The sequence below is a fragment of the Chenopodium quinoa genome, unplaced genomic scaffold, assembly GCF_001683475.1.
Source record: "Chenopodium quinoa cultivar QQ74 unplaced genomic scaffold, ASM168347v1, whole genome shotgun sequence".
Classification (NCBI taxonomy): Eukaryota; Viridiplantae; Streptophyta; class Magnoliopsida; order Caryophyllales; family Amaranthaceae; genus Chenopodium; species Chenopodium quinoa.
In genome coordinates this window covers 3,742,608-3,757,223 of record NW_018743783.1, presented here as the reverse complement: position 1 = coordinate 3,757,223, position 14,616 = coordinate 3,742,608, and the positions used below count along the sequence as shown (strand labels likewise).

At 38.9% G+C, this 14,616-nt stretch overlaps 1 protein-coding gene across 1 annotated transcript in view; it reads right to left on the bottom strand.

The window, feature by feature from the left end:
• Positions 1-14,616, bottom strand: part of LOC110684859 (protein RST1-like) — a 43,418-nt gene that overhangs the window by 19,856 nt on the left and 8,946 nt on the right. The window contains 9 exon segments of the mRNA XM_021861304.1: positions 878-1,008; positions 1,127-1,295; positions 9,940-10,012; positions 11,841-11,922; positions 12,041-12,172; positions 12,664-12,739; positions 13,195-13,295; positions 13,898-14,085; positions 14,173-14,344. Of these exon segments, the coding sequence (XP_021716996.1) occupies positions 878-1,008; positions 1,127-1,295; positions 9,940-10,012; positions 11,841-11,922; positions 12,041-12,172; positions 12,664-12,739; positions 13,195-13,295; positions 13,898-14,085; positions 14,173-14,344 (1,124 nt within the window).

Sequence of the window (14,616 nt, the reverse complement as noted above, 5' to 3'; positions counted from 1 at the left end):
TCAAGGGTTGGGGAAGAAGAGAGAGAATTAGGGTGTTTTGTGGGGGTAAGGTTGGGAGTTCGAGGTGAGATCTGGTGGGTGTAATGGTAGTATGGAGGTTTGGTGGTGGTGGTCATGGGGATTTTCCATTGAAGGAGTGGGGGAGGTGGGAGGTTTGAAGGAGAGATTTAAAAATAAAAAGAATAAAAAAATACCTGGTTGTTTCAGCGGTGGCGGGCCGCTTCAGTCCAGGGATGAAGGGGGTGGTCGGGCTGGGAGCTGAGATTTTTTTTGTTTATTTTTAATTGCTTTGTATTTTTTAAATTATTTAAAGATAGGACCAATTAGAAGGTGACAAGTGTCAAGTCACCTTCTAAAACAGGTTACTAAATTTATAAACAGGTAAAAGGCTCATTTTGAGAAGATAGGGTATAAAGGTGGGATTATTTCTGGAATACGCAAAGGTGGGATTATTTTGAGCAGATGGGCAAAAGGTGGAATTATTCTTTTCAATTTTTCCTAATAATAATAGTAATAGTAATAATAGTAATAATAATAGTAATAGTAATAGTAGTAGTAATAGTAGTAGTAATAATAATAATAATAGTAGTAGTAGTAATAATAATAATAATAATAATAATAATAATAATAATAGTAATAACAATAGTAATAATAATAATAATAATAATAATAGTAATAATAATAGTAATAATAATAACAATAACAATAACAATAACAATAACAATAACAATAACAATAACTATAACAATAACAATAATAATAACAATAACAATAACAATAACAATAACAATAACATTAACAATAACAATAATATTAATAATAATAATAATAATAATAGTGTAAGCCAATATAATAAAATTAAAGTTTATTAACAAACCTATGCTCATATGCTATAATCTTGGTTTCAAGTTCTTCGATCGCTTGGAGAACATGAATATCAGTCTCATGAATCAACAGCTCCATTGCCTTATCTCTGAAATCAGGTATGCTCCTTTCAAAATGCATTACCTGCTTAAACAATGAATCAGCAATAAATCAAGTAGCACAAGAATATACCTCAACAAATAAGTAGAAAAAAGCTCATGATTAAAAGTGAATAAGGACACCATAAAAAAGATACACCAACCTCAAAACAACTTAAAGCCTTGATAGCAGTTGCCCGAGCCTTTATCCAAAGGGGATTCACATTATAGCAATTAGAGCTTCCAATGTCCCATAGAATTTGCAAGATGATAACTGAGGCTTCCGCATAAGCTTCAGCATCCATAGCACCCCATCTCAAGAATGAACATAAGCTGCACAAAAGAATAAGTAGTAAAATGATCATACGACATGAGTCAGTGATGTGGAAGCAAAGAGTTTAGTTGACATAGAGGAAGAGGAAATGTCGTGCGTTATGACACGTGGGCGTGCTAGGATTTTGGGTGATCAACTCCCAGATTTGACCGTCATCAAACTTCAGTACTTACTTGGTCAAAATGGACAACTCGGCTTTTTTTCATTACAAAGAATTTTCGGGTGATTCGGTTGGAGATGAAAGTAGAGTCCAAGAGCTTTCCAACAATCAGTCATAAGCCTGATTTGAGCGAGAAATGAAGAAGTTATGCGCATTTGATGTTAACCTATCCTGGCCAAAAATTCGCCCAAACCTCTCTATATGGTTCACCCAAACCTTTTTTTTTGAAGGTTTTCCCTAACCTATACAAGGGTCGCCCAAACATTTTGTCAGCGAGTTTGAAAAGTTAAGCTTCACGGTGATTCACCCTTACCTACCCATGGTTCGCCGAACTTTTGGAAATGTTTGCCTGAACCTACCCACGGCACGGCCGAACTTTTAAGCAATTCCGAGTTACTTTATCCTTCATATTTTTCTTGTTTGGACAATTTAATTTATTTTAAACTGATATTAGTAAATTTTATTTCACTCTATATATAAAGAGAATAAAATTCCTTAATATTCTTGCCTCTTTTAAACTTTGGATGAGAATTTTCTCTCTCTCTCCTTAAATCATGGTGATTATATGCAAATCTATGTGATTTCTCCCTAACCTATGCTTTACTTTGTGAAAGGCTTGGATTAAACCCTTATTGCATTAAACTCGGTGATTAATGTAATAAGAATTTATCTTTGTTATTTGTTCTCTCTCAAATTGCATTTTAAACATTGAAGCTTGGATTAAAAGTTAATTTTTTTGGTTATTAGTCACTTCTCTCAGTTCATAAACCTTAAGATAAAGTCATATAAGATTTTTCAGAATATAAGTTACAAAGATCAAGAACTCAAGATACAGCTAAATGGACTCTTGCCTTACAATAAATTTACAGCCTATCACTTTGTTTCTATCTCTTCTAACTTTATGACATAACACTCTTGCCTTATACAAGTTGTTTCAAATAGCTTATCATTAACACATTTGCATTATGACATATTGTTTCAAATAACTGGTAAAAACAACTTTGATAAGATTGAGAAATAAAATTGACAAGTGATTATATGATGTTCTAGTCTATGTTACTCGGATTCAAAGACCAAAATTCAAAGTCAGTTTTTATATTTAAAGTTTCCAGCTTTTTAGTCAAAACACCAAATGATTCGTCAAAGTGTCCATACCTGGAAGTATGACCTTCGAACAATGTGCATTACTCTAAAGGATAGTTTATAGGATCTGATACAAAGAAGGATTTGTTGGTTAAATTAGGATTTGATACATTTAGGAGGAGGTTACAGTAGTCCCAGCCAGTGTAAAACTTTGTCACATCGCTTAACATGAGCCACAATGATTGAGAGTAATACTAGAATAGGTGACTGTAATAGACTAACTTACTGCAATTATAATTTAAGACAATTTGCAAGAACCAAGGCTTAAACTTGAGTATTTGATTCACTGATGATTGAATTACAAGGGATAGGCACAACTTGAGGTTATGAATCTCACAGTAGCTGAGGCCACAAGTCTCTCATGTGTTTTCACTAATTTCTGGATCGTCTCTACTGCCCCCTAACTACAATACATATACTCAAGACTTAACTAGAACATGTGACATTAATTAACTAAAATAGAAACCCACAAAGGTTATGATTAAAGGAGGCTGCCTTCTTTCCTCAACTTCCCCTTAATTGGCCTTGTCCTGTTGTTCATTGTTCCTTCTCACAATTGACCCTTGCTGCTGCCCCTGTTTTGCGCGCCTGGAGTACACCAAAAGTGGTGGTTGAATTGGTCCGATAGCTTTGTTGACCTTATTGACCCGTTCCATAACATCACTCCCCCCTGTGAGCTTCACCTTGTCCTCAAGGTGGAAGGAGGGAAAGCGCTCATTGACTGCATCGAACTCTTCCCAAGTAGCATCATGCGCTGGCAAACCCTTCCAAGTGAGCAGCACTTCAAGCACGAAAACAGGTCCTTTCTTAATGGTGCGCACCTCAAGCAATTCTTCTGGTTCCACCAACAATTCCAAGTCGGGGGAGAGTTGGGGTGGAATCGTGGGCGGGCAGGTAGAGTCCCCTAATGCTCGCTTGAGTTGTGAGATGTGAAACACGGGATGGATCTTGCAATGTGGTGGTAGTTGTAGTTTATAAGCTACTCTGCCAATGCGCTCCAAAATTTCAAAAGGCCCATAGAATCTGGCAGACAACTTCTCAAATGGTCTCTTCGCAAGTGATTTCTATCGATAAGGTTGCAATTTAAGGAACACTCTTTCCCCAATCGAAAATTCCTCATCCTTCCTTTGTTTGTCCGCGTAACCCTTCATTACTTGCTGGGCTCGGTTCAAATTCAATCGCAGCTCGTCCAATATCGCATCCCTCTCCATTAACATTTCTTCAAGACTGCTAACCATGGTTTGACCAGCCCTTAAACGCCACAGCTTGGGTGGATCTCTCCCGTAAACCACTCGAAAAGGTGTCATCTTAGTAGAGGTGTGGGGTGAGGTGTTATAAGAATACTCCGCCCACGGGAGCCATCGAGCCCAACTCTTTGGTTTTTCCGCAATGAAACATCGCAAATACATCTCCAGTTCACGATCTCCGTTTGACCATCGGTTTGAGGATGGTAGGACGTGCTTCTTCGGAGATGCATTCCTTGCAATCGAAACAACTCCTTCCAGAATATACTCATGAAGACTCGATCTCGATCCGACACAATGGATGCCGGAAATCCATGAAGTCGGACAACTTCTTTGACAAAGAAATCTGCTACTTTGAGGGCGTTAAAGGGGTGTTTGAGACCAATGAAATGGGCGTACTTCGACAAGCGATCCACCACTACTAACACCGCGTCGCTTCCTCGGGATAAGGGAAGACCCTCCACGAAGTCCATTGAAATTTCCTCCCAAACGGCCTCGGGAATAGGGAGCGGTTGGAGCAATCCTAACGGGCGCTTAGTGATAGTCTTGCTTCGTTGACAAACATCGCATTCCCGAACAAATTTAGCCACATCTTTTCTCATCCCGGCCCAAAACCAATCGGCGGTGAGCCGGAGATAGGTCTTGAGCTCACTGTCATGGCCACCAATGGGGGTACTGTGATACTCCTGCAAAAGTAAAGCAATATATTTTGAATGGTTAGGCAATACAATACGATCTTTATAAAAGAGTTTATCCCCTTCAATGTGAAACCCTTTAGGCCCTTCTTTCCCTTGTTTCAAGCCCAACATAATCTGGCCCAATCCTTTATCATTCTCCAACTCCTTCTCAAGATCAGTCCAGTCCACATAACAAGAGTGAACTAAAGACCCAAACTCAACCACTTCATCTTCTTTCTTCGTCCCCTTCACTGGTTTGATAACCAGAGCTTCATCCTTGCGTGACAACGCATGGCGGTGCCCGGTTTATACTGAATGGTGAAATCGAACCCCACGAGTTTTCGAAGCCACCTCTGGTATTCACTACTCACTTCTCGCTGCTGAGTTAAGTACTTGAGGCTCTGCTGATCCGTGCGCACAACGAATGATCGACCCAATAGATAATGGCGCCACTTCGCCACCGCCAATGAGATAGCCATTAACTCCTTCTCATAAATCGATTTGGCCCGAGCTCGCACCCCCAAGAGTTTACTAAAGAAAGCAATTGGGCGATCTCGCTGCATCATTACTGCCCCCAATCCGTATCCGGAGGCGTCTGTTTCCACCACGAAACCTTCGCGAAAATCAGGAACAGCCAGGACCGGGGCTGTGGTCATGGCGGTCTTCAGGTTCTGGAACGCTGCCGTGGCTTCCCCCGTCCATCCGTAATTTTCTTTCTTCAATTAAGCCGTGAGGGGGCCGGCAATCTGAGCATAGTGTTTGACAAACTTGCGATAATAACCCGTTAATCCCAAAAATCCCCTAAGCTCACGGAGATTCCTCGGGGTTTTCCACTCTACAATGGATCGAATTTTATCTCCATCCATGGAAACTCCCTGCTTTGATATGACATGACCAAGATATGCGATTTCACCCTTCCCAAATTCGCATTTCTTATAATTTGCATATAATTGATTTTCTTCCAACTTTTGAAGGACCAACTGCAAATGATGGACGTGCTCTTCCACTGCCTTACTATATATTAAAATATCATCAAAAAAGACCAAAACAAACTTCCTTAAATATGGCCGAAAAACGTCGTTCATAAGTGATTGAAACGTCGCCGGCGCATTTGTGAGGCCGAAAGGCATCACGAGGAACTCATAATGCCCCTCGTGTGTCCGAAAAGCCGTCTTGTGAGTATCGCTCGGTCGAACCCGGATTTGATGATAACCGGATTTCAAATCGAGCTTGGAGAAAACCGTTGCTCCATGTAACTCGTCTAATAGCTCATCAATAACCGGGATTGGATATTTATCGGGAACGGTTTCCTTGTTGAGGGCCCGGTAATCTACACCAAACCTCCACGAGCCATCCTTTTTTTTCACGAGTAAAACCGGACTTGAGAAGGGGCTAGAAGACGGTTTGATAATCCCGGATTCGAGCATTTCCCGGATAAGCCTTTCAACTTCATCCTTTTGAATTTGTGGGAACCTATATGATCTCACACTAATTGGGTCGACCCCATCTTTAAGAACAATGGAATGCTCATGGCCCCTTTCTGGTGGCAGCCCATTAGGCATATTGAAGACCCCTTTAAATTGGCCCAAGACATTCATCAAGTAAGAAGGTGGGCTAACTTCAGTTGGGCCCATTTCTTGTGTTTCAGCTTGGTTGAATTCGACCCAAAGGCCTAACTTCTCTTTTTTAAGCACCCTCACCATGGCCTTTAACGAAACTTGGGTCTTTTCGAGAGTAGGGTCTCCGGTAAGGGTCACCGGCACACCTCCGATGTTGAACTTCATGATGTGAGTACGCCAATTAGTCACCACCGGACCTAACTTCTCGAGCCATTGAACTCCTAAAATTACCTCGGCACTCCCTAAAGTGAGAGGAAAAAAATCCTCAATAACGGTGATACCTCCCCTCAATTCCACCTTGACTCCCTTACACACTCCTCTACCACGAATTGTATCCCCGTTTCCTAAGGATACCGCAAATTCCCCACCTTGTGAGATGGGTATGGCCGCTTGCTCTACTACCGAAATAGCTAAAAAATTATGAGTAGCCCCGGGATCAATCATCACCACTACTTCTTGCCCTTTTACTACTCCCCTCAACTTCATCGTTTTTGGGTTGTGTATCCCGATCACCGAGCACAACGACATGCCTCCAACTTCTTCCGACAGGGTGTCACTTCCCAACTCCGGCCCTTCGTCCTCCAACTCGACTTCACCCTCCGCGACTAACAACACACTAAGCTCCTTTCTCTTACAACGATGCCCTACACCCCACCTTTCATCACACTTAAAGCACAACCCTTTTGCCCTCCTTTCCGCTAACTCACTCTCGGTCAACCTCCTCGTAACCCCGGAAACACTTTGACTTGGGCCCGACGTGGCCCGGCCCAAATTCACGAACCCTTGGGACTCAGGAGCCTTGGGCCAGGGTTTGGGCGGCCCACTGCTGCTGGGCAGCCCGTAGGAAGCTATGAGGCCTCCTTTACTGAAGGTTGGGTTGCCTTGCATTGGGCCAGAGTTTGAAGGCCCAGCCGTTGACCCACCTCTCCAATTACTTAATGGCTTCTTTCCCAGCTGAACCCAATTCTTCTCTTCTATTCTTCCTGCCATTTCCATGGCTCTTTCAAGGTTAGGCGGGTTGAGGAGTCTCAGCTCCGATTTCACTTCCTTGTTCAGTCCGTGGATGAATTGCCCTAACATGATACTCTCCGGCACGTCCTCTAGCGGCGCCGCCATCTCAATGAATTTCCGACGATATTCTGCCACCGACCCCGACCCTTCTTGCGTCACCGCCAGCCACTGTTCGTGGAGCGTTCCCGAATGGGAAGGTCGGAATTCGCTCAAGGCCCTCTGCTTGAGGTCCGGCCACCCATAAAAAGGCCGCCGCTTTTGCTCCCACTGGAACCATTTCAGAGCGGCTCCATCCATCGCCACTACCGCCACCTCCATCTTTTCCTTCTCCGTCAATTTGTAAAAATCAAAGTACATTTCGGCCCTCGCCGTCCAATTATCGGGGTCTGACCCGTCGAAGAGTGGCATCTCCAACTTCCGGTGCTTCCAGTGACCGCCTCCGCCACCGCCGCCGCCCTCTCCGGCTCCTCTCCAGCGCCAATCCCCTTGTTCAAAGTGCGGCCAGTCTTGCTCTTCGTACGGCTTCTCTCTACCTGGCGTGAGGTTATTCCCCCCACCCAATCGCGGGTTGTTCTCTTCCACCACCGGAATAGGTTGCTGCATTCCTTGTGCTTGAGGTTGCCTCGTTTTCTCCAGTTCCTCCTGCAATTTGGTGATCTTCTGGCGATCGATTGCGGCTTGTGTATCGACCGTGGATCGGAAGCGAATTAAACGTTCCTCCACCTTATCAACGGCGGCTGTTACTTTCTCCTTGGTTTTCTTCCTTTCCTCCGCGATTTTTTGTCTCTCCTCCTCCATGGCAGCCCTTACGGCTGTTGTTACTGCTCGCGACAGGTTGTCGTCCGGGGTTTGTAGTTTCTCCACGATGGTAGCCATCTGGGCTTTCAGGTCTGCCAGCGTTCCCTCCAGGGCGTCCACCCTTAAAAAGGGGGGTGGTGGATTCCGGTGACCACGGCTGCAGGACCACCGCTCTGATACCAAGTTTGTAATAGACTAACTTACTGCAATTATAATTTAAGACAATTTGCAAGAACCAAGGCTTAAACTTGAGTATTTGATTCACTGATGATTGAATTACAAGGGATAGGCATAACTTGAGGTTATGAATCTCACAGTAGCTTGAGGCCACAAGTCTCTCATGTGTTTTCACTAATTTCTGGATCGTCTCTACTGCCCCCTAACTACAATACATATACTCAAGACTTAACTAGAACATGTGACATTAATTAACTAAAATAGAAACCCACAAAGGTTATGATTAAAGGAGGCTGCCTTCTTTCCTCAACTTCCCCTTAATTGGCCTTGTCCTGTTGTTCATTGTTCCTTCTCACAATTGACCCTTGCTGCTGCCCCTGTTTTGCGCGCCTGGAGTACACCAAAAGTGGTGGTTGAATTGGTCCGATAGCTTTGTTGACCTTATTGACCCGTTCCATAACAGTGACCTCCTGGGAAGTCCTCATGTTGTTCAAGTAGCAGACCCCACTTATGGGATTAAGTTGTTCAAGAGAAGAAGATAATATACGCTTAGCTAGAAACAACTAATCCTATAGAGTGGCACTCAAGTATGAATCGAACCAACCATAAACTTATGGTCCATGCTCTTAGCAAGGACAACATTACATGTTTACGACATTACCCCAAGACAAGCAAAGAGGCGCAAGTGGTTAACCAAAGGGAGAAATAAAAATAGAAAGAAATCCTAGTTCTAGGTTTTCCATTTTAGGTGGAGATACTTTAGGAAAGAATTAAGTGAGATTGATTCTATCCTATACTATAAAACCACACGACATGTCCATATTCAACTCCACGTGTGAGGAAGAATTTTTCTTCAATTAATTTAAGCTGTAAATCTTATCGTGGTTCAATCATGTGTGTGTTTACCATTAGAGGAGCTTTGTGTGTGGTTCTAGAAGTTTGTAACTTGATTGAATCGGTTTAGGGAAGGCACACTATAAGAGGTACATAAATATTCATATTAGTTCATAATCAATGTGCATAAATTCGTATTTGATGTGTCATTGCAAATACATTCAACATCAAAATCCAATACATACCCATGTTCAAATGTCATGGATCTGAGATGGGCAATAGAGGTGAAATGAAAATCGTAAGTAGCATAGGCACTAGCCATAGTATGTTTGTAACAAAAATATAATTCTTTTTTGTAAAATTTGAAATTTGTAAGGCTCTAAACAACCAAATAAATACAAAATGAATTAGCCCTTTATAATATTTGAAATTTGTAAGGCTCTAAACAACCAAATAAATACAAAATAATCTTGTTTCTACTTTCTCAATCATTTACAAATTTCTATTTATCTTTATAAGCCACGAAACATTATGAAAAACATAAGGTAGTGTTCACAATGTTATTTAAATTGTAGCATGAGATAAACACAACTATTTCATTGTAATAGATCAACCTAAGGAGGGATAGTATAGGTATTTTACTAATATTAGCTCACTAGGTTAATAATCCTTAGTATAAATAGAGAGTGAAAGGAAGGAAATAGGTAGGCAGAAATTTGGTGTGAAGCTTTTGGAGAGTTATGGCCTAAAGCCATTTTGGAGTTGTGAGCTAAACTCACTTTCAAAGATTGATAGCCTTAAGCTATTAACCTATCTTTGTAACCATTTCACCATTATCAATCAAAATCCAAGCTTTAACCTTTATTTACTTGCATTATTAAATCAGATTATTTACCAGATAATCAGTTCATTACACAAATCCTAAGAAAGTTATACAACACATTTAGTAATAAAAAAAAGGTCATACAAAGCAAGATTACCTATAAGCAAGTACGGGATCCGTGGAATACTCTGGTCCATATTTTGCGATGACATTCCATGCCGTATAGAAATCTAGCAAAAGATAAACTAATGAGTTTACAATTTAAAGCTATATGTATTCCCATATGACACATTTTAATATATTTCCTACCACCTTTGCAAATCAAACAACTCAAAGGGACAGGTAACAAAAGTCGTGAGATGATATTAATACTAACACAAACATCACCAACCTTCTACGGAAACCTTGCAGAAGTCACAACACCTTAACAAACCATAAAGTGTTTACATATCAAAAACAAAAGAATAAATTCTTTACAAATGAATTATAGAAAGAAAAAAATGAACAAAGAGATAAAAGGGTGCATTCTCATCCTCTTATAAAATAAGTCCTGGGCTTAACACATTCCAATAAGTTTTAATTAGGGCGGATAAGTTTATCTATCAAGTTTAGTCTCATGTAATTGGGTCTAATCAACTCTAATTAGTTCCAATACATTTAAATTAGGTTTAATAAGTTTGGGAGATTTCAGAAGAACATAATACACCAAAAGAACTAAGTGAAAATTTTTATTTTTTTGCTCTAATGTTATATACTACCTTCATTAACTATTATTTGCAACAAAGGGGTATTATTTGTGAGATATATGAAAGGAATGGTGTCCTTCAAACAAGTGTATTCTTCTGACAGCGGGTTCAGTATTATTAGAAAGCTAATATATTCCGTAAGGTCAAGTGATCGGAATGCTTGGGTGGAGGCCGCTTCCGATCAGTAATATTAATGTATAATCAATATTATAGTTTAATCTTGACTGAACCCTTCAGGTCACACCCAAGCAAATATACAAACCGACTCGAAAAATTAATTCGGAAGAAATTAATTCGTCGCCTGAGTGTTAAATATTTAGACGTCGGAAATTCGAGCTTAGAGCGTCGAAACCGAGCATCGAAAGTCGAGTCAAATCGTGATTATTGAATGTAGTTTGGAAAACAAAATAAGGAATTTAGAAAGATAAAACAGTATTTACAATACGTATTGATATTTTTAAATCGTGAAAAATATTGATGATGAGCCAATTATATAGTGTTTTTTTTTTTACTTTGTGATGATTGCTCAGATACTACATATCATGTACTAGAATCTCATTCAAATGAAATATCTCCTTTGTTTCATAAATATTACAGCTCTAAGCATAGGATTTTATGAAAACAATGTGATGAGGAGATAGGTAAAAAGAACTAAAGAGAGGGAGCCCAAATGATAGGATGAGTGAGAGGGAGAGGAAAAAGAACATATAATAACTATAAAAGTTCCATAAAAAAGGAAACACTGCAACATTTATGTAAAGAAGAAAATATAAGTTTGCTTGCAAATTTATTGAGGACCCACTTCAACAAACACTTATATTTTTTTATTTTAATATCATAAAAATTGAACTTGTAATTATGCTTTCATCAAACTTGAGCATGTGAGACAACAATACCATATATACTCTAAAAACAAATAACCAAAGAGAAAGGTTGTTTAAAAATTTTGAATAAATGAGGCAATGTACAACAACTCTGCTTAATTCTTCCATCTAAAATATTGTTTGGCCTAATTGTCACCAGATGTATTTTGAATTACTCAAATGTCGCCAAAAATGTTCTTTTGACTACTGCAGACCAACATTTTACAAAAAATATGCCAATTTGGTCGTTTGGTATTTAAATGTTTTGACTAATGAGTTGCAAAAAATATGTTTTCAGATCAGTTCAAATCAGCATATAAAGTAGGAAAGAACACACCTAATACCTTAAATATTCATTCTTCGCATAGCACAATATATATTTTAAATTAGTCTGTTTTTTTTGGGATATGCTACTCAAGTGGTTAATTATTGTGGCAAAGTAGGCTTACCAACTGCGTCAGCTTCACAAAGGTAGCCAATGCTTTGATATCCCAGAGCTCGAATTATGGAACCACTGGACTCAATGCACACCTATTGATTTAGAAAAAAGAAAACATTAAGGTAATGAACCAGGAAGATTATGGTAAGGTAGAAGAAGATAAAAAATGAACCAAAAAGACAGGTGGCAGAAGCAACAAAACTTCCATACTGCTACAGATAGAATCAGCTGTACACCCCTTTCTGGATTTCTTCTGCAAACATCCCGAAGAGAAGCAGCCATACTTATAGAAATAGTTTCATCAAATCTGAATTCAACAAAACATTCCGGCAGCAGAAAGCTCTATATAACACAAAGGAAACCAAAATTTATCAAGAAGTTCCAGAACTTGCAAGTCAAACAATTTAAATAAATAAAATAATTATTAGAAAGGATAATACTCCAGTCCCTGATGGTCATTCTAATTCCATCAGTTTATTTATATATGTAAGTACTTATCCCAGAACCAACAAGAAAGTGAAAACTGAAAGCAGCCAAACAATTCTTATTCCACAAAGTGCAAACCAAGAGAAGAAAAGGAAGAAATCAATCAAAGCCTTAATCCCATAAGTGGGGTCGGCTACATGAACCAAATTATATGAGCCCAAAAAAAAATATTTGAAACAGAATATGATGAGAAGCATTCATGCCAGGTCCATAAATGAAGCTTATAAGAAATATAGACCCTCTTATGTAAACTACATACTATTAACTACATAAACTACACATTATTAACTTAGATCCTTCAGCAACAAGATTTTACACAAGTTAACAAAGACAGATAGCATACTTACACGCAAGCTCCCGAAGACCCTATCATTAATCTCCCAGGCCTTACAAAGCAAACGAAGTGAAGTTGCATACAAGACCCTGCAGAAGAAATAAACTATCAGAACTAGTTTATATTTTGACCTGTCTGAGAAAAAAAAAAGCCATAATAGCAGAATTTTACAAAGTGATAGCTCTTAAGCTCTAGCGACAAAGTACACAAAGAAATATAACAAGAAAATGATGCTTAATAGAATCATCAGAGAGATATATATAGCAAGCAAAAATATCCAAAAAACAGGGTTCAGCAAAGATATCTTAGATGTTATCCTCTTTTTTAATTTATTCTTTAAATTTCTTCTTGGGAGTTTGATTATCTTACTTGACTTGCTATATCTCGGACAATTGAGTTGCATGAATGAATTGAACCAATTAACTTTTTGAGGGACACATATACATTGAGAATTTTTTTTATCCTGGATACGCATATATAATTAATAAAATGCATACAAGCACAGGAAATCATTGTGGTAATAAAAGTAAACCAATGCACTTACGGATTTGAATCCTTCTGAAGCATTGGTAGGACTGTTTGTAATATCAAAGGTAACATTGAGGAGTTTGAAGCAAGTACAGATAGCATTGTCAAAAGTTTCAACTGCAACATTTCAAAAGTTTTTAGTAAATGTTGCATTCAACCCTTCTCCATAATACTTCCTCCATTTCACTAAAGTTGCAGCACTTGCATAGTTGCATATGACACATTAATTTAGGCATAAGGAGAGAGACAAAGCAACCCATGTGACATACAAAAAGTAAGTGCAAAAAATATATTTAAAACAAGATAGAGGGGAGAGGAGAGAAAAATAGTGGGCCAAGCATGAGCGAAGAAATGATATATTGTAGAAGTTACGAAAAGGTGAAGTGTAGCTTTTTTTTATTGAAATATCCCAAAGTAGCAATTGTTGCTTTTTTTTTTAAACAAAGGAAGTACATAAATATTTATCTACATCTGAAAACATACTTATAAGTTATTAAGTATGAAAAGTCCTTTTTTTCATGTATAGATAAAGCCACAAGGGGCAGTGTTATAGATGACTATAAAGGATTCAATCCTAGATCATGGCCTCATGGGTACCCCGACTATTACCCCCAATACAGCACTTACCAAGCTAGATAGCGTCCACGGAATAACAGAAATTTGATAGGATTGAAATTATACATACTTGGTGAGCTAGTAACAGAGAGAAAGACACTTACTAGCCATTCATTACAATCTTTGATGTTTGACCTTAATAAATTGCAGTAGTATAACACAGCTAGCAGCAGTGAAACACCAAGTTTGGGTTCCATATTGCTGAGAGCAGCTAATGTTTCTATAGCACTGCTTCCCAAAGATTGATGTACAACCAGACTTCCAGTAAGCGCACCCAGCAGAAAAGGTACCTCTATATGCATCAAATAAATGTAAAAAAATCATCATAAATTCAATTCAGGCATGAATTACACTCTCAGCTTTGATACAAGGACTTTACCAGTTGAGACAACTTCGTGAGATGATGACATGAGGACAGAGGACTTGTGTCCCTCAGCAATAGACAAAGCATATTTTCCTAGATGAGATAGCCAAGATTTTGATCCACTCTCATAATTTCTATTTCCACAGGCAGAATAAATGTTTAGAAAGAAAGAACAGGGGGGTAAATCCTGCAAGACATGTGGGCAAAGGAAAATGGCATCAATTACAATTATGGATTACAGCTAGTGCATTCATTAATCTTTCTCAAGCATCATACCACAACTAATTTTAATTGCTTTGATCTAACATCATCCCATACAATCACAAAGGGCATCATACCATTCAACTGTAAATTTTATTATAGTACATGTTAATTTACATATAAATAAAAAAAAACATAAAAATATAAAAACCAAAGGAAAAAATCTTCTTAACCCTAAAAAAGTTGTGAATGGGACCA